The 18,694-nt window shown below is 58.7% G+C and overlaps 1 protein-coding gene across 2 annotated transcripts in view; it reads right to left on the bottom strand.

Annotated features, from left to right (window-relative positions):
• Positions 1–18,694, bottom strand: part of Unc5a (unc-5 netrin receptor A) — a 61,902-nt gene that overhangs the window by 12,870 nt on the left and 30,338 nt on the right. For both annotated transcript variants that reach the window (XM_046468061.2, XM_046468062.2), the window contains exon 2: positions 2,882–3,103. In XM_046468061.2, coding sequence (XP_046324017.1) covers positions 2,882–3,103 — 222 coding nt within the window. The remainder of the gene's footprint in view (positions 1–2,881; positions 3,104–18,694) is intronic.

Genomic DNA, 18,694 nt, shown 5'->3' with positions numbered 1-18,694 from the left:
GTCTGACCATAGACCAGTCCTGGTTCAGGGTCTTTGGTCTGTGCATTGCACAGTGTCACTGCCATGATATGTTTGTGGATCAGTAAGGAAAGCTTTTCTCCTTGCCTCAAAGCACTCAGTGGCTTTGGGTTGAGAAATCAATGAGATCAATGAACATTCAGATGAGCTGGCCCTGGGAGGCCTGAGGTTGGATGTTCAGGGCAGGAGAGGGCCTTGGAGGTTAGAATGGGATGTGTCTCTGTGCGCTGTTCTCTGCTGGACTTGAATGGAGCAAGGCCCTGGAGCCTGTTGGGAGTACAGGCTGCAGGCTGTCCGTGTGGCGCTGGCGTGGGCCCAAGACGGTTCCTTCAGGCAAGGGCCTGAGTCCCAACCAAACTATGCACTTGAGACCGTGTGGTGGCAGGGGTGTTTTTAATGATGGGGGCAGACTGGAGCCTTCCAGGAGGCTCTGGGAAAGGTCTTCAAAGAGGCAGTAAAGCAGTTCTTTGGCTGCAGCTTCCTCCTCCCCTGTCCTTTCTCTGGGGGAACCTGCCATAGCAGTCGGAGAACTCATGTCACAAAGTGGAACTGGGCCCTGGGGTGGGGTGGGGCCCATTTTCTGTAGGCCAGAAAATCCTGGTTGGAATCTTGAGGCTCCCGCTGGGCTTATTTAGACCTCAGGGCTTCTTTCCAGCAAGGGGCTTTCCTCATCCCCATTTTACAGATTAAGTCCAGAGAGGGGAGAGAAGTTGCCTGAGGTTTTGCAACTGACCCTTTCAGGACCACGGGGGCCCTACAGCTGTCCTCAGAGGCAGGAAGACCTCTGGGCACCTCTGCTGGGACAGGAGGAGGCCCTAGTGCTGCTGGTGCCCAGAACTTTCTTGGGCAATATTGGTCACTGATACCCTCCTTCCTGAGGGTGGGAGGCAGAGCAGGTCCATGTTGGATGTCTGAGGTCTGTAGGAGAGAGGCTGCCGGGACAGTGCAGGGCACAAGGGCCTGGCTGGGAATCACTGACCCAGGGAGGTGGCAGGCGGAGTACAGGGACAGCCTTGTCCTCTGAGGCTCCTCTTGGTGGAGCGGAGCTGACCCTTAGTGGGAAGGAGACCAGCTCCTGTGGAGCCTGGAGGAGGAGGATGCAGTGTGACTTCTGTAGGCCAGAAAATCCTGGTTGGAATCATTTGGGGACCCTGAGAAGGTCATAGCTGAAGTCTTTTTCTTTTTTTTTTTTTTTTTGGTGGTGCTAGGGATTGAACCCAGGGCCTTGTGCATGCGAGGCAGGCACTCTACCAACTGAGCTATGTCCCCAGCCCTAAGGTCTTAATCTCATCTATAAAACACCGGGCTGCTGCTGGGGACTAGATCATGCACTGCCTAGATGCAGGGCTCTTCAACTCCATTCAAATGATTGCAAGGGCTCCCAAACAGTTCTCCAGGCCACAGCACGGCTACCCTGCAGTCCCCATCTGCCCTGTGATCCTTCCACAGTGCCTTCCCTCAGGCCTCTCTGAGCCTCTGTCTGTCCCGCAGGCTCACTTTCCTAGCCCAAACCCCGGCCACCCTGGAGGCCTCTGCACCTCCTGTCCCCTTGGCCTGCAAAGTGCTCTTTCCAAGTGGTTTTAAGACCTGAGTTCAAATGTTACCCCACTCTTTGGGAATCTTTCCTGGGCATAACCTTCCCCTGTCCCCCAGACACAAGGTGCCCGCGTGCCTTCCACATCAGTGTGAGTCCTTGGTGCTGCCTGCCTGTCCCCAGTGGCAGCATGTCTCTGGACTCATCTTGGCCACCTGTGGGTCTGTCCCCCACAGTATGTGCGCTGTGTGTCTCAGGTGGGAAGACTCTGAGGGCTCTTCATGGATGCAGTGCTCTGCAAAGGGCCGAGGAGACCGGGGCGCTGTTGGAACCTCCTCTGGGTCTGCCTGCTGGTCCTGCTCTTGGGGCATGACAGAACCCAAAACGAGGGCTCTCTGCACACAGCCCTGTGGTCCACTGCTGCCTGAGGCCAGGACTGGTGGTGGGGCATTGTGGTGTCCCACGGAAGGGGCACTTCTTGAGTCTGCCTATCGCCCTGGAGCCCCCTCTGCACCTTTCAGAAGAGTCCCATTGGCTCCCTTTCCTCTGTGTCTCTGGGTCTTGTCAGCCCCCACATGTGCCCCTGAGTGTCACCCATAGCTCTACAAGTTGAAATCCCTCAGGACGGTCACATCCCTTCAGTCTCCCTGCAGCCCCGCGCCCTCACTTCCGAGCCTGCCTGGCATGCGCTGTCTGTCTCCAGGCCTTTGCTTGTGCCGTGACCCCTGCCAGGGGTGCCCTTCCCCTTTTCCTCTCTCTGACCAATTACTACTCCTTCCCCAGTTTATGTCTGCTGAGGAGCCTCCCTGTGTGTCCCGGGAAGCCTCAACCCTGCTTTCCTCTCCCTTCTATCTGCTTCTCTTTGGGGGTAGTGTTCCTAGCAGGGTGTGGTTGCTTAGGGAACACGGGAATGAACAGAGCAACTAGTGAATGAATGAATGAATGAATGGACGCACGCGGAAACGAACGTGGGGTCCGACAGCTCTTTAGCTATCTGGGACCCACCTCCCCCAAGTCCCCTTTCTTTGCTGGCACCTTCTTGCCAGGCTGCCCCCGGCCCTGCCTGGCCCAGTCCCGGCTCAGGCATAGCCCCTTGTGCCATCTCTTGATCTGAGACCCTGGGGCATTTTGTGCATGTCCGTGGGGACTTCCCTCTTTCTCTGCTGCCAAGCTGGTGAGGACTGGCATCTCCCAGGGCAGGCATCTGCATATACACATGGGTCCCAGGTGTGGGAATCCTGCCTTGCCTGGTGACACAGGAGGTGGTGGGCACAGAGCTAGTTCCATCCTGGCCTTGCTGCTGACGGGGCTGGCCCAGCCCAGCCTTACCACTGCTCCCATCGGTGCTGCGCTCGATCACGTGGTCCACCTGGCGCACCCACTCCCCGTTGCATTTGAAGAAGATCTGCGTGGCGGGCAGGGCCTTGCACACCAGCAACACTGGCTTGTTCTTGACGATGTACACATCCTCGGGCTCCACCAGGAAGTGGGGAAGCAGGTCTGGGTTGGCACCGGGCACTGGGTTGGCCACCGTGGCACTCTGCTGGGCACCTGCAGTGGAAGCAGATGGGGAAGGTAAGCAGGGCCCTCCCTGGGCTGCCGACTCGGCAAAGGCCCAGCGCAGAGCAGGGCTGAGGGAGGCCAGGCTCAGCTGATCTCAGCTGGGCAAACCCAGGCCACTGAATGCTCTCTCTGAGCCTCAGCATTCAAAACGGGGGGCGGGGGGAAGAAGCAGCTGCATGCTCTGAAGACCATGGTGAGATGCGCTGAGGTTGGGGTGCAGGCCCCAGAACTTAGGAGGCTTCCACACATGGCAGCAGGAATTGTCACCCTAGTGGACATTCAGGGGTCTGGTGAAGCAGGTCTAGGGGACGGATGGAAGGAGCGGAGGGGACCCTGGCAGGGCAGGTGGGAGTCTCTTCTGGCTGCTTCTGGGGTCTTCTTCCTGGTGTGTCCCTGCCCGTAGCAGGTGCTCAGAAAACACAAAGTGAATGGAGGGAGGGCTGGTGGCCAGGATGGGTTTCCAGGGGCCATGGAGGGAGTCCTGGGGGGCAGTGGTCTAGGACAGAGGGCAGCGGGGAGGGAGAGTGGGTATGGGGACGGGGTTGGCGAGGCAGGGCTGCTGGGTGGGCACGGCAGGGTGGGAGCCAGGGCAGTCTGTCTGGGAGTCCCAGGGACCTGGGCTATTTCCCATGCCTTCAAGGAGACCTAAATATGGGTTTCCTTCTAATTTTAACCAAAACCCACAACCATCCCACAAGTCATTTGTTGCTAATTACACAGGTAATTGGCTCTGAGGCATCGGCGGAGGTAAAAGCCTCAGAGAAGTCTGACACGTCTGCAAACCAGCAGGACCCTTGAAAAGGTGGGGAGAGGGGCTGGGGGCACCCCCAGCTTCCGCCCACCCAGCTACCCACCAAAGAGGCTCCCAACTAGCCTGGCCTCCCCCTAGGGCTGCAGTGATCCCCCCTCCCCCACATTCACAATTAATAGGGGCCTCAGCATAAAGAGGGGAAAACCACACAAAAAATGTGGGTTTGTAAGATCCACGGCGTTGGTGACCTTGGGGAGTTAGGTGGTGACTCTGGAAACTGGCTTTCAGTCTGGGAATGGGGATCACCTCAGCCTGCAGGGGAGTCTGGAGGCATCTCCCCCAGGTGGTCTAAAATCTACCAAGGGTTTCCAGGGGGGAAGCCTGGCTCCTTGGACCTGTCCCCACCCCCGGGAGCACCAGGCCTAGGCCGCCTGCCCCTTTGTCCCACTTGCACAGGACACTCTCTTTCCAAGGTGGGGATGTGACCCTCAGCCTCAAGCCTGTGGCTTTGCCAGGGTGTACATGTGTGTCCTGCAGACATCCTGAGGCTGCCGAGAGGCTGAGAGAGCCTGGTGGGATGCCCACCCCAGCCACCCTGAGTCTATTTCCTCGCCTGTAAAATGGGGAGAGATGGTGCCTGGTTCTTCGCGTTGTGAGGATGAAATGAAGAGGGCCCCCGAGGTACTATGGGAGGTGCGTGTAGCCGAGCTCCTGGGGCCTTGCTCTTACAGCCCAGCTCAGGAGTGCCCACCGCCAGCTTCGGGCGTGAGGCCACTGAGGAAACTGAGGCCCAGAGCTGGCAGATGCCCTGTCCTAGGAGGGCCACAGCTGTGCCCCTGTGGGGTGCGAGGCACAGAGGGCATTCCTGATGTGGCCGGGCAGAGCTGCCAGCAGCAGGCTAGTCCTCCACCCCTCCTCTGGATGCCCTGATGCTCCTCCCGGCCCCGCCCCTCCCCGTGCTGACCTGTGCAGACTCTGGTCTCTCCCCGGGTTATTTCTCCCTCTGGTGACCTCCCTTCAGCGGCTGCCCACCCCTTGCATGTTCCTGCAGCTCCATAATGAACGCCAAGTACACCTGCAGTGAGCGAAATGGAGGCCGCCCTTCCCAGCCCCAGCCGCCCTGAGCCACCCTCCTGTTGTAGGTTCAGGAAGGTGGGGGATGCAGGCAGAGAGAGGAGACCATCTAGACATCTTACAGATGGAGGATGTGAGGCCCAGGAGCAGTCCCTTGCAATGGAGCCCCAGACCTGTCCCTGGGCTCAGACTGCGCGGTGATGGCCACCTCATGACCCGTTTGCTAGTGCTGGGAATGGAAGCCAAGGCCTCGCACATTCCCGGCACGTGCTCTACCACCCAGCTGCATGCCCAGCCCTGACCCAGGCGGTGGGCTTAAGGGGTGCGGGGCGGCATCCAGGCCTCCTGAGGTCTAGAGAACGGTGACTCTGGGAAGCTGGGAGGTGGCTCTGGAGGGTGAGTATGGGCCGGTACCAGGAGGCCCAGTGGTTTCTGCAGACATGTACCTGGACAAGCCATAGCGTCTCTGCAGACTCCAGGGCCAAGCTGGGCTCCAGTGCAAGGCCCTGCGGAGGCCTGAGGGGTGGGAGGACAGGCACCAAGGAGCCCCAGGGCAGGCTCTCCACCTGTTCCTGCCTCACCTCTTAATAAGCGGACGCCACCCAACAAGATGCCCAGAGCCTGTCTGCTGCCCCGGAGCTGTGTGGGCAGGGTGCCCCTCTGGCCGGGCGCGCGGGCAGCAGGCGCGCTCCCGCAGCTCCCTATCGATCAGCGCACCAAGCACCGCTCCCGTCAGCCACCCGCTGAACCCTGCACAATCCCTCATGTCTGCATTTAACTGCTAATGAAAAATAAATGTACTGTGACCAATAAGGGACACAGCTCACTTCTCCAGGGCCTCTGTCACGCCATGCGGGCTCAGCCTCCCCCCATCTCTGGAGGGGGTATTTATTGGGTGGCCCCAGGGGGCACCCTCCAGCAGGCAGCTATGCCCTCTAGCAAGGACACAGAAGGCCATGGGTAGGTGGTAAGCCCAGACGCTACAGGATGTATTCTAGGGACCATGGGACACTGCCTGGGTAGTCAGGCTAGCTTCCCCTCCACCTGGTCCCCAGTTTACCATGTGACCTCTACCCTGTGGTCAGCACTCTGCCTGACCTCCCCTGCACCCCCAGGGTCAGTTGAACTAAGGCACAGCATGAACTTCAGATGTCTCCCCTCCTGTGTCCCAGGCTACTGGAGTTCTCTTTTACAGGAACTTGTGCTTGTTTATCAAGCACAACACTCAGCAGTATACACTAAGTGCCAAATGATCTGTGACATTTGCAACACAGCACAAACTAGTGCTCTAGTTTGCCACAGTCCCCACCACTCCCTATTGATGAACACTGGACCTATTTCGTGTCTGCCTGGCTTCCAGGGGTGCCAGGATGGAATCCATACCTTTGTCTAACGCCCCTGGGATTTGCGTTCTGGCCCCACCCCCTCCTCTTGCTCTCCTCTGCAGAGGCACCCACTGATCCCTAGGCACTAGCTTCCCCCTCCCACACTTTTCTCTCTGAAACACCCTGACACCCATACATCCCATCATACCCTCTACACCTGGGGCCTGTCCTCACTGGTGCTGTGGCTCTTACCACAGGAGGAGCAAGTGGGTGCTGAGGCTTCTGTCCCCACCATCAGGCTACCCAGCCCTGGCTCCTGCCAGCCAGTTGAAAGGTGCTAAGTGCAGGCGCTGGGCACTGGGAGTCGGGTGCCATCACTGTGCCATCGCTGCAGGACAGTGGTCAGGCACGGGGCCCACTGGCTCCCCGGCCCTGCTATGTCCTGAGTCCCACTCACCCCTGGTTTCCCAGAGGCCCTTCCACTGCCTGCAGCCAAGGCTTCCTGCTGGCCCAGGACTTGCCCAGCTGCCCTCTTGGAATCCTTTAGAAGACGCCTTTCATTTATCAGCAGATTCCTGATGGGTTCTTGGCCACCAGGAAATGCAGAGGGGCTGTGCAGACGGCTCAGGCCCCGAAGTGAGAACCCTATTTGCGGTGAGCCCTGGGGCTGGCCAGCTGGCCCCCCTGCCTGGGCTGTCCCCAGCAAGGGCAGGAGCAACGACCCTGGCAGGCCCCACCCCCTGGGTTTTCCCAGGGACAGTGAGGACAGGAAGAGTGTGCATGAGTGTCCGGAGGCTGGGGCTCAAGGGGTGGAGGCTTCAACAGGGCAGGAAAGCAGGTGAGGCCCCAGGGCCAAGAACACGGGAGAGACCCCAGGGAAGGGGCCTCGGCCAGAGCTGAGCTGGGACAGATGCCACCCGATGCCACCCATAACCTGAAACGTATTCAACAAATACTTAGTGAGGCCTGCGAGTGTCAGGAATGGTCCTGGGTCCCGGGTCCAGCCATGAGCGAGACAGACGCAGGGCCGGCTCTTGGGAGTTCGGGGGAAATGAACCCCCAAACCGAGCATTTCTGGTAAGAAGTGAGGAGGGTGATGTTTCAGAAAGGGTGTGGGTGCGGGGGCCCAGGAAGTGACATCATGGCCATGCTTTGACCTCTGAGGCTGGGCTAAACAGAGGTTTAGGAAAAGGGACAGTGAAGTCCCCAAGACAGGAAGCAGATGGCTTGCCTGGGGCCAGTGAGGAGGCCGAGGGGCAGAGGGGAAGGGGCCAGAGGAGGCTCCTACGTCACAGAGGAACAGGGCTGGACCCCTCTCCTGGCTGGTGCTGGAGGGACAGGCTTTAGGGTCCAGCAAGGAGTTGGGGCTTCATTGCATGGGCGGTGGAAAGCTTTGGGGGCCATGTGCAGGGACCTAGTGAGATGACCCTGAGTGAGCAGCAGTGGGGGAGGAGTGGCAGTGGGGGAGGGGCAGCAGTGGGTACATGATGGGAAGCTGCTGTGGGCAGCTAGTGGATTGGACTGTGGTGGACCTCCCTCCAAGGTGGATGCCACATTCACAACAGTGTGTGGGGGTGTTTCATGCTGTGTCCCTCCTTAGACCCTGAATTCCCATGTGGTGGAGTGTTTGTTGAGTGACTGAACAACCCCTGATTCTTCTCCCCAGGAATTCAGAAGATCTGCCCGAGGGTGGCCCCTTCATTCTTATTCTGTGGGGAGACCCAGAGACAGGGCAGAGTCATCCACAGGCAAAGTCCTAAGCAGGGAGAAGGCCCTCACTCCAGGATGCCCCCAGCCACCTGGCCATGCTGCTCTTTCCTCACCTGCAGCCAGGGAGGATAAGACCTGCCCGTAACTTGGAGGCCCAGGGTGGATGTGAACTTGCTTTCAAATGTTTTATTTTTAAAAGCACCATGAAAATATGAGGTGTGATTAATCAGGCTATTAATGAACTCGTGTTTACCGAGTGAGGCCTTCATCCCTGGAGCAGGGTGGGGTGTGTGGGTGCAGGGCTTCAGCGGCTGGGAGAGGCCAGCACTTCTTCCCTTGCCGGCCCCCACCTCCGCCTGCTCCCCTGGGTGGGGTGGGCCCTGTTGTCCCACACGGGGACAGAGCAGGCAGGCAGGATGGCAGGCTGCTGTCCAGTTCCTGAGATGTGTTCTGGAGGGGGGTGGAGGAGGGGCTGTGGGCATGGCAGCCTGTCGCTCTCCACCCTGCTGGGTCCTGGCTCCCGCCCAGTGTCCCACCCCTCCACCTGGTGCCGTGCCCCCCCCTGCCTTGGGGAGCTCACAGTGGCCTCTCGGTGGGGGTTTGCCCTTGGGAGGTCCTCCCGAGGCCTGGCTGTCCCCCTTTTGAAGAGACAGATTCCACTTCTTGGTTGGGCTGAAGGAAAGGGGAATCTTTCTGCTGGGCTTGGAGCTGAGGGTGGCCTTGGAGATGGTGAGGCCACCACTAGGGAAGGGCCAGTCCTGCAGGCCTTGGTGGCCATGGAGAGGCCAAGAGCAAGAGGAGGCGATGAGGGGTCTGAAGCAGGAGACTGGAGAAGGGATTCAACCAGGGGAAGAGAGAGGCTGACTCCTCTCGGACCCTGTCTCCAAATAAAAATTCTTAAAAGCTCAATGGTGGATGGAGGTGGGTTTCTACCTCATGAGCCCAAAGAATCCCTTTTCTGGCTGAAGCCAGTTGGAGTCAGGATTCTTTCACCCCATTGATCCACTTGCCCAGCTTCTACCTGCCTGGGGGGCTTCTACTCAGACTGCAGAGTCTGCCCCCACAGCCCCTCCTTGGGAGGCCTTCCCTGACCGCGAGCTTGTGCTGGCCATATTGCCACCATCTACGGGTGTCTCCCAGGCAAACCGTCGGCGCCCACCCACCCCCAGAGCCTGGCCAGAGTCTCACACAGCAAGTACCCGAGAGTGTTTGTGGTATGAACGTTGATCCTCATTCCCTGGGTTGGGACAGAGTCCATAATAAAGGGTTGGGGTGGATAACAAGCTGGCCTGGCCGGGAGACCAGCGCTCACTGTCCAGCCCACTACTAAACCAGTGGACTCACCGGGAAGGGAAGAGGGTTCTTTAACTGTCAGTGCAGGGCCCTGGGGAGGCAGAGACCCTGTTCTTGGTATGGTAGATGACGCAGTGAACCCCAGGGCACAGAGGAGGCGGGCAAAGGGGTGTCGAAGCCCAGGGGGCTCAGCTGGGCTTGCAGACACCCAGGGGAATGGGGATTTGTAGCAGCCGGCCATCTGTACCCTGCGGCCCTGAGATGGCTGCATGAGTTGTTATTTATTTATTTATTTATTTGACACTTGGGATTGAAGCCTAAGCTTTTTTTTTTTTTTTTTTTTTTAATTATTTTGAGACGGGGTCTTGCTAAGTTGCCCAGGCTGACTTTGAACTTGGGATTCTCCTGCCTCAGCCTCCTGTGGAGCTGAGGTTGTGGGCAGGCATCAGAGTTCTGTGATGAGTGGGGTTCACTAGGGGGCTCAGATATGTGATATATGGGGGCACTTCCTGAGAGAGAGAGAGAGAGAGAGAGAGAGAGAAGGAGAGAGAGAGGGAAAGAGAGGGAGAGAGAGAGGGAGAGAGAGAGGGAGGGAGAGAGGGAGAGAGAGGGAGATGCTGGGGAGACTATGAAACGTGGAGGTGGGAAATGCATGACCCGGGCTAGAATCCAGACCCTGCCCGAGACCACAGACGGTGGGGAGCACGTGAGGAGCCATGAGGGTCCAGGCAGCAGCTCAGGGCTGTGGATTTCCGCGAAGGTGGGACACGTGGGGACAGCAACAGGATCCTTTCTAACCCCAAACTTAAAGACTTCTGCGTGGCCACCAGCGGCTTCTCAGGCCGCCTTAGACCCACTCCAGACCCTGCTGCAAACCACATGCTTCTAGAGCCTGTCATCTTCTTTTGTGGAATGGGACAAATACAGCTGACCCTGCACGAGGACGAGGTGGTCAGGGCGGTGAGGTCCCCCCCCCCTCTGGCCCCTGTCCATCCCTCAATCATCTGTCTCCTGTCTATCACTCCCAATAGCACAGGGCGCCCCAGAGGGCAGGGAGGGGTCAGGGTCCAGCCTCTTTTGGCTCAGGGTGTGCTGAATGAACAAGGGAGGGGACAATGACAGTTTCTTCCATCCAGGAGCACTCAGGAGGTAAAAGTGACCAGGCGGGGGTGACAGTCTCTCAGAAGGGAGGGCTGCTCCCCCGACCTGCGCTCATACACATGCGTGTGCAGCACTCTGGTTTCCATGGTAACCTGTGTGTGAAAGTGTCACAGAAGCAGCAGCCACCTCCCCAAGATTGGAGGAATGTCACCCTCCTCCCTGTGGGCTCCAGGGGCCTGGTCACAAGGACAGACAGGCATCAGGAGAAGGACATGCAGAGAGGCTGAACCACAAAGAACAAAGTGGGGCAGAGTGGGGACGGCACCACTTCACCAGCTCAGGGGACAGTCACTCCAAGCGGGATCATGACCAGGCCATGCTGTCCACTGAGGGCCACATGATCTGGCAGCCTCTGCATTCAGGCTCCTTCTACCCGCCTGTTGCTTTGGAGATGAGGAGCAGGTCTCAGGACTTGCTGCGGAGCTGGGGCCAGGCTCAGGGAAGGTGTGCACCTCCCCCTCTGCCCCTGCGTCCATTCTCTCGTGCTCTCTCAAGCCCTCCTAACTCCTCCTACCACAGGACTTTTGCACTTGCTGCTTCCTGTGCCTGCCACTCACTGCCCCTGCTCTTTTCACAGCTGCCCCTCTCTGGTACCTCAAATTCATCCCCAATGTCACCTCCTTGGAGAGTCTACCTGGCCCCCTGTATGAAGTAGCCCCTGCTAGCCCCCGCCTCGCTTCCCTGGCTGTTTTCCTCTGCGCCCAGCACTACCTGAGGTCATCCTGCTTGCTTGTGGCTCTCCTCGGCCCCCATGCATCCTGACAGTGGGGACGGTGTCTGTCTGTTCACTGCTACAGTCCCAGCTCCCACACAGGGCCTGACAGGGGGCATGTCACCACGGGTCATGGGCTGAACGCACTGCTATGCCAACGGGGTCTCCCCTGTGCCCAGCACCCACCTGACGGGACACCGCTGCCGTCACGAGGAGCCCCCAAGCCTGCCAGCAAATGGCATTTAGAAACTCCCAGGGAGGGGGGCGTGCTGTGACTGGGGGACAGCCTCCTGGGGCCCCACCCCGGGCCCCTTCCTGTCAGGGGCCTCGCCTCAGGCCAGAGAAATAGTTAATAAAGCTGAGGTCTAAATAAGCATTTGATTAACAAACGATAAAATAGCTATTGTGTCCCCGAATTAAGCTGTAATTGTGGCTGATAATTGGCTGGTTAGAATTTAATAAGCTGCAATTAAATAGAATGGAATCTGGGGTAATTATGTGGTCACAGAGCCCAGGGAGAGCTGGGAAGGCTTTTCCTGCTTTGAATCTGTCGCTGGCGCCGTGTGTGGGGCTGCCGAGGGCTTCTGGTCTGGCTGCTGGTGGTGGTGGCAGTAGGTGTGGCCTCCTCCACCTGGCACCGGGCAGAGGGCAGCGGTGGGCCCCGCCCCTCACCACCACTCACACAGGCCTGCGCCCAGGCTCCCATCTTTGCCAGAGCCTGTGGCGGTCCCAGCTGAGTGAGACATAAAAGAATGCTTGGCCTAGTTCCCTGAAGGGCAGGAGGCCACGGGATGGTGGCCAGGAGGGCACTGGGAGCACAAGGAAGGCGGGCAGGCAGGGAGGGGTCTTCCTGCCTTCCTAAAAGCAAACTGGGGCTCAGAGAGGGGAAGCACCTGCTCAAGGTCACACAGCAATCGGTGGCAGACTGGGCCAGATTCCTGGACTGCCCATGGATGTTGAGGGTAACTGCACTGGTTACTGCACTAGATGATGGCCCCTCCCTGTGCACCCCTCCCCATTTCCTTTACCAGGTAAACTTAGAGGCTAAGTCAGAATGGTGTGACATTCCACAAACGCATCCTGAGGACAAGTGCCCAGCAGGGCAGAGTCAGGAGCTGCCCCACCTAGGGCAGGGCCCTCTTCATCACGGCCTCCTGCAGTTGGCCTGAGTGAGGGGGTGGGCACACAGCTCCCTGCAGCCTGGCTCCCCCCAGCTCCACCCCCAGCGCAGGTGTGGCCCCTGGCAGGGCCGTGGGGATGATGAACAGCATCGCCTACGGCCATTTATGACCCCATCAGCATTTTTACAATGTTGTTGGCAATTAATTTAATTAAAGACCCTGTCCCAGATATGGTGACATTTCATATCTCACTGGTTTAATGTGAGTCTGGCTTGAGCTGGGGCCAGGGGTGGTCCTGAATCAGCAGAGCTTGGGGCATGCAGGGCAGAGACCAGAGCCTGGGGACGCGGGGGAGGTCACACAGTCCCTGCCCTTGGCTGGTGGACATACTGCCTGTAACCACAGCCACCGCGCGTGCGCGTACACACACACACACACACACACACACACACACACACCACAGCCACAGTGATCAGGAGACCAATTTCATGAGGATTTTCTTACCTAACCCTAGTAGAGATTCTGGGGGCAAAAAACTACCATTATTTTTGTGCTGCTGGTGAATCAAACCCAGGGCCTTGTGCATGCCAGGCCAGCGCTCTGCCACCGAGCCACAGCCCAAGAACTGTTTTGGTTTTTTTTGGCGGTGGGGGGCGGGGTTACCAGGGATTGAACTCAGGGGCACTCGACCACTGAGCCACATCCCCAGCACTATTTTTTTTTTGTATTTTATTTAGAGACAGGGTCTCACTGAGTTGCTTAGCACCTCACTGTTGCTGAGGCTGGCTTTGAACTCATGATCCTCCTGCCTCAGCCTCCCAGCTGCTGGGATTACAGATGTGCACCACCATGTGCAGCCAAGAACTGTTATTTTTAATCTCCGATTTACAGGTGAAGGAACTGAGGCATGAGGGAGTGTGAGACAGCTTCCTGCCCAGGGTACAACATCCAGCAAATGTCGGCTGAATACCATGTGCTGGGGCCATGCCAGGTGCTGGCCCATCTAACGGGCCCAAGGTGGGTTCAGGGCCCCGCCTAGGGCGGGTCTGGTAGCCACAGCCCCACCAGAAGCCCTGGGCCTAGCTCCCAGAACCACCCGTGCTGGGCCGGGGTCTCGGTGGTCATGGGTATGTGACTGCCCAGTGTGCTCCGGCCTGAGTCTAACTGGAGGGACCAAGGAATATGACGCTGACTACAGGTCACCCACAGACCGTTCTCAGCAGTGAGCTCACCTGGACCCTCCTCATATAGGAACGACAGGAAAACACAGTCACCCAGAGCCAGATCCTCATCTGTCAACCATCTCACCGGACCTCCCACTATCCCTCATCCAGGCAGCCACCTGTGGGACCTCCCTGGGGTCCCACTCCACTGGCTCTCCCCAGCCCCTGCTTCACTTCTGGGCTCCATCCCGACCCTTCCTCTGCCTCTGGAAGCCTCTGGGACCTTGCTCTGGTCTCGCCCACCTCAGCTCAGTGGAGCCCCAGAGCTGCTCTCTCCTCCTCCAGGGCGTCTCCCAGCCAGCAGGACCCGCCCCCTGGCCGCCCTTCAGCCCCCAGCTCTCCCCGCTCCTCTCCTGCCTCTCGGCCACCTGGCTCGCCCAGCCCCGGCCCTGCCCCTGCAGCATGCCTCCCCTGGACCACTGCCTGGCCTTGGCGCCGTCCCCAATGATGCTACTGTTTCTAGAAAGAAAATCTGACCCCACTTCAAATCCCTGCCCCGGTTCCCAGGATGGTTCCCAGGGTGGCAGAGCAGCCTGTGTCGGGCAGCCGCACCCCGTACCCCACCCTGCTAACCCTCAGCAGCTCATCCCCGTCGCCCACCCACGCCCTGCAGCCTGCTCAGCCCCACGCGCCCACTCAAACTGAGGTCCTCATCCCAACTTCCCTGCAGGACACCTGCCCACTTCCAATGCCCCCGGCCTGTTAATTCATAACTCAAGATGTCACTTCCTCCAGGACACCCCTCCCAGCTCCGATCCACGAATGCCTGGCTCTCTCCCGGCTCCCATCCCTGACCTCCCTCCATCCCACTGTGCACCCTCGGGCGGGACACTCTTCTCAGTGTGTCCAGCTGAAGGTTTGGCAAGGGAGGCCCCACCCAGCTTCGACTAGCTGTGTGATCCTGGGCCAGTCACTCCCCTCTCTGGGTCCCAGAGGCGTTGGACTGGATCAGGGTGGCAAACTTGGGTGCCTTCAGTGGCTGGGTGGGGGCCAGGAGGAGCGGAGAGTGAAGATGCCCCTCCGAGGGGTGAGCGGACCACTGCCCCCCAGCCAGGCTGGTCAAGATGGGCAGGATTTTTTTCTTCCGAGAGAAGTTTGATGTCCATTTTTGTGTGAAACGTCCCATATTAAAACGTTGACAACTCATTTAAACATTTTAAACGCTGTAGGAGCCAAACACGAGTTGGCAGGGCAGAGCCAGGCTGGACAATGGCCAACGTCTCTTCCAGCTTTACAAATCGGGGTCACAGCAGGGCTGGGGGGGCCTCCTCCTCCTGCCTTGGAGACTTCCAGGGACTCCAGCTCTGTCACTACTCAGCCCTCTCTGTCTCCTCTGTCCCCTGATGGCCCTGTCTTGGCCAGCACCGCATCATTCCTGGCCCCCTGCATCACAGCCTCCTGAAGGAGGTCCCCTGGGGCTGGGCAGAGACTGCAGGGTTCATGCCCCCTGGCAGGGGTTCAGTGCTGGCACCAGGTGCCTACCTTGGCTGAAAGTAACTGTTGGGGAAAGCGGTGGCACTCAGGAGCAGTGGGCAGGGAACGGTGGCCTTGCCGCCTTTGTTCTGGGCCTCGGAGAGTGACCCAGGGTGAGCCCGCAGAAGGCTGCTGCAGACCGGCACAGGGCAGTCGGGCCGGGGGACCCCACAGAAGAGATCGTCGTGAGGAGGCCCCTCTAGCCCAGTCTGGGAAGGAAGCAGCCCAGACCTGGCTGCAACCTTCCATCTGGGGAAAGGGTGTCTGGCTGCGCCCATCACCCCCCTTGACAAGACGGTAACGAGCGCTCACCCCGTTTTAATTACCCGCTGTCCAAATAATTACCATCTTGTTTATTCCACTTAATGGCAGCCGTACTTTTTTCTCCTGATATTGATTTCGTGTTTTCCTGGTTTGTTCATTATCTTTCCTGCCCCTTTGATGGGCTCTGAGGTCTTGTGGGTGGAGAAGAGGGGGCTGGAGGGAGCAGGAAAAGGGGGTTTGAGAAAACATGGAGGAAGAAGAGAGAGGTGGCCCGGCCTTGCTGTGCAGCCTGAGGAGAGCGGCTGCCCTCTCTGGCCTTGGGTCCCAGCACCCTAGATTTTCCCCGCACACCTCTTATTTTGATGTGATTAGGGTGGAATGTTTTAAAATGAAAGAAATAAGAGAGGGTAGCAAGGGTGAGAGAAGCCGATGTGCTGTCTCCCAAAGTCCCTGAAGGGACTGGAGAGACTAAGTCAAAGCTGAGAGTGGGAAGGACCTGGAGAGGGGCGGCCAACATGAGGCCGAATGGTGAAGGTCCCTCATCAGCTGGGGTGTGTCAGGGCAGGTGGGCGATCCTGTCCCCCAGGATCCTGAAGAGGCCCTGCCCCTCCGCCTGACCTCCATCCTTGGCCTCCGCCTCACCTGCCCGCTGTTACCATAGAAACGTTGCCATGGCGTGATGTCATCTGGGATGCAGAAGAGCAGCCCATTCCTCTGGTTTTGGCAGGGGAGGGTAAAGAGGAAGGGGGCAGGGGGAGGGAAGGGCCAGGGCCTCTTTGGGTGAAGATTTAGAGTCTCTCGAAGAGGTCATTAATGCTCTAATAAATCACCAATAATTGCATGAATATTTAAATCTTAATAAAAAAAAATACAGTGGCCCAGCAAGTCTCCTCGTGTGGGTATTTACGGCTATTGGGCTGGAATATATAAAAGTTGGCATCGGTCTGATTGAACTGCTGTTATCGCCCCAGCTAAATGGGTAATTGGGAGTGAGAGACGCTATCAGTGGATATAAATCACATACAGTAAACCGAGGGCATTAGTGGAGGGTTTATTATCAATTATCTCTGCGCTTGTTCCCCTTAAAACGAACTTTAAGTATATTAATGAGAAAATTTACAGGTCTTAATGAATCGAGGGAAATAAGAGGATGCTAAGCCCCCCTCCGGCTCAGCAGCCTGGGACCCTCAGCAGCCTGTCCCCAGGACGGGGTCCCCACTGACAGGAGGCGGCCCTGGCGGGAGGGCTCCCGGGTCAGGGTGCTTCAGCCAACGCACAGAGGCCACCTGGCCCACCTAGGACAGCGGGCAGTCCCTGAGGCTGGCCCTGACCCTCTCTTCCCAACTCTCACCCCAGAGAAAGGTGGCGGATAGAAAGGGGGCAGCTGGATCCTCCCTCCGACATGGGCCCCACCAGGGCATGTTGTGTGTGGAGAAGCCACTGGACATGGACGGGGCAGGCCTTCGTCTGTCCCCAAAGCAGAACGTGGGCACTGCCACAAGAGTGTGAGGGGACGAGGGCAGAGAGGGCAGAGGGAGCTGCGTGGCTCCCTCATTCTTCCGGGTCTGGTGGGGGCTCCCCGTGGAAGTCCTGGGAGGACAGGGCATTCCTGTCCCTGGGCTCAGGAGCACTGAGGGCGTCCGCCCCCTGCTGAGATGCGCTCCTGCCGCTTGGAGCAGCCACAGGCCTTCTGGCTTCAAGGTCGGTGTGACCTCCTCTGGACTGATTCACGCCTGGCAGCCCTGTCTCCCTCTGGGGCCTCCACAGCAGGACTGTGTCTGTCCCCCCCCAACCCCTGGTGTCCTCAGCCTCTCCTACAACCAGTGTGCGCCTGAGTGGCAGCGGAGATTTACCACGCAGGGAAAACCCAGGCTTGACCCCGTCGGGAGCCCACCCACTCGTGGGGACAGTCACTGTGGTCCTCAATGGTAAGTCCAAGGTCACAACCAACAGAGTACAACCCGGGAAGCGCTGGTGGCCTGAGAGCACATAACCGGGGTCCTGGCTGCCGTGTCTAGGAGGCTTCCTGGAGGAGGTGTCCACCCAATGTCAATGCAATGGCCCAAGCGTGCAGGAGGGCCTCCACTGCCCTGCATCCAGGACAAAGACCCATTCGGTGGACTCTTTTGCCCCCTGGTTTGTATTCCTTTTCTCCTTCCCCCTCCCAGTTCTCCCGTCTCCTCTGTTCCTTTACCAACACAGCTGGGCTTCCGCCCCCACCTCGCTGCCACCAAAACCCTTTCCCCGTTTGCTAAAGGAGCCTCTGACGGCAGGCTCCTCCCGGCCTCAGCTTTCAGGGCTCTGCGAGGCTCCTCCCCACTCCTGTCCCGTTCTGCTCCCTCCTCCATCCTGGAGAATGCCAGGCTCCAACAAGAGCCTGGGGGCCAAAGACTCCCAAATCCTTACTCCAGCCCTGCCACGGCCCTCCTGGGCAGCCCCCAAAATGGTCAGCTCCCCATGAACAGCATCACCCTGGCCCCAACCGGAAACCTGCTGAACGTGGCCCTTCTGTTTCTCTCCTGTCCCTTCAAATGCCACAGGTCACTCTCCCAGCACATTAACCTTGGTCCTGCCTCAGGGCCTTTGTGCCTGCTCTTCCCTCTGCCCTGATGCCATTCCCACAGCTGCCGTGTCTCACACACTACCCAGACCTCAGCTCAGGCTCCTCCTCAGCAAGGCCTGCCCTGCATGTGTCCTTGTCATGCTCCTGTGCTCATCCCCTCATATAGGTCCCTGTTGGACTTGTTTCTTTATATATATATATTTTTTTTTTTAGTTGTTAATGGACCTTTATTTTACTTATGTATCTGCATGTGGCGCTGAGGATTGAGCCCAGTGCCTCACACGTGCGAGGCAGGCGCTCTGCCACTGAGCCCCAGACCCAGACTTGTTTCTTTGTTGTCCATCTGGAAGGGAAGCTGCAGGAGTAGAGGGCCGTCTGTCATGTCCATCTGGGACCGGGCCTGGCACACCATGGGTCCTCAGTCCACACTGAAAGGAGGAACGAGCAGGTCCCTGGAGTACCCGTGCCAGGTTGAGAGCCCCGGGCTGCCGAGGGCCTCTGGGGAGCCCGCTGTCCAGCAGAATTGGCAGACACAGAATCCAGTGTGCCGTCCTGTGTGGCCTTGGGGAGCAGGCAGGAGCCAGGGGGCACTCTAGGGGGAAGCCAGACGGGCATCCCAGGCTGGAGGAACAGGGAAGCCTTTGCAGCAGGACACATCTGGTGGCAGCCTGGATTAGCCAACTTCATCCAGGCCAGGACCCTGCACACGGCAAAGCAGGGAGAGGCCCGGATGGAGCGGGGCTGGGGGTCAGGGGGCTTCAGAGACGCTCTGCTGTAAGGGTGGGGTGGCAGCTCTCACCACGGGAGAAGAGGGAGCCGCCCGACCTGGAACTTGACCCTGGAGAGTGGGAAGGGATGTGAAAAGCATCCTGGTGGCAGGGTGCGGAGGGTGACTGTCCTGGCCAGGGG

Source organism: Marmota monax, unplaced genomic scaffold, assembly GCF_021218885.2.
Source record: "Marmota monax isolate L192 unplaced genomic scaffold, Marmota_monax_Labrador192_F-V1.1 WCK01_AAM20220418_F8-fsc00196, whole genome shotgun sequence".
Lineage (NCBI taxonomy): Eukaryota > Metazoa > Chordata > Mammalia > Rodentia > Sciuridae > Marmota > Marmota monax.
Note: the sequence above shows the minus strand (reverse complement) of the source record. Positions and strands in the feature narration are given on the sequence as shown.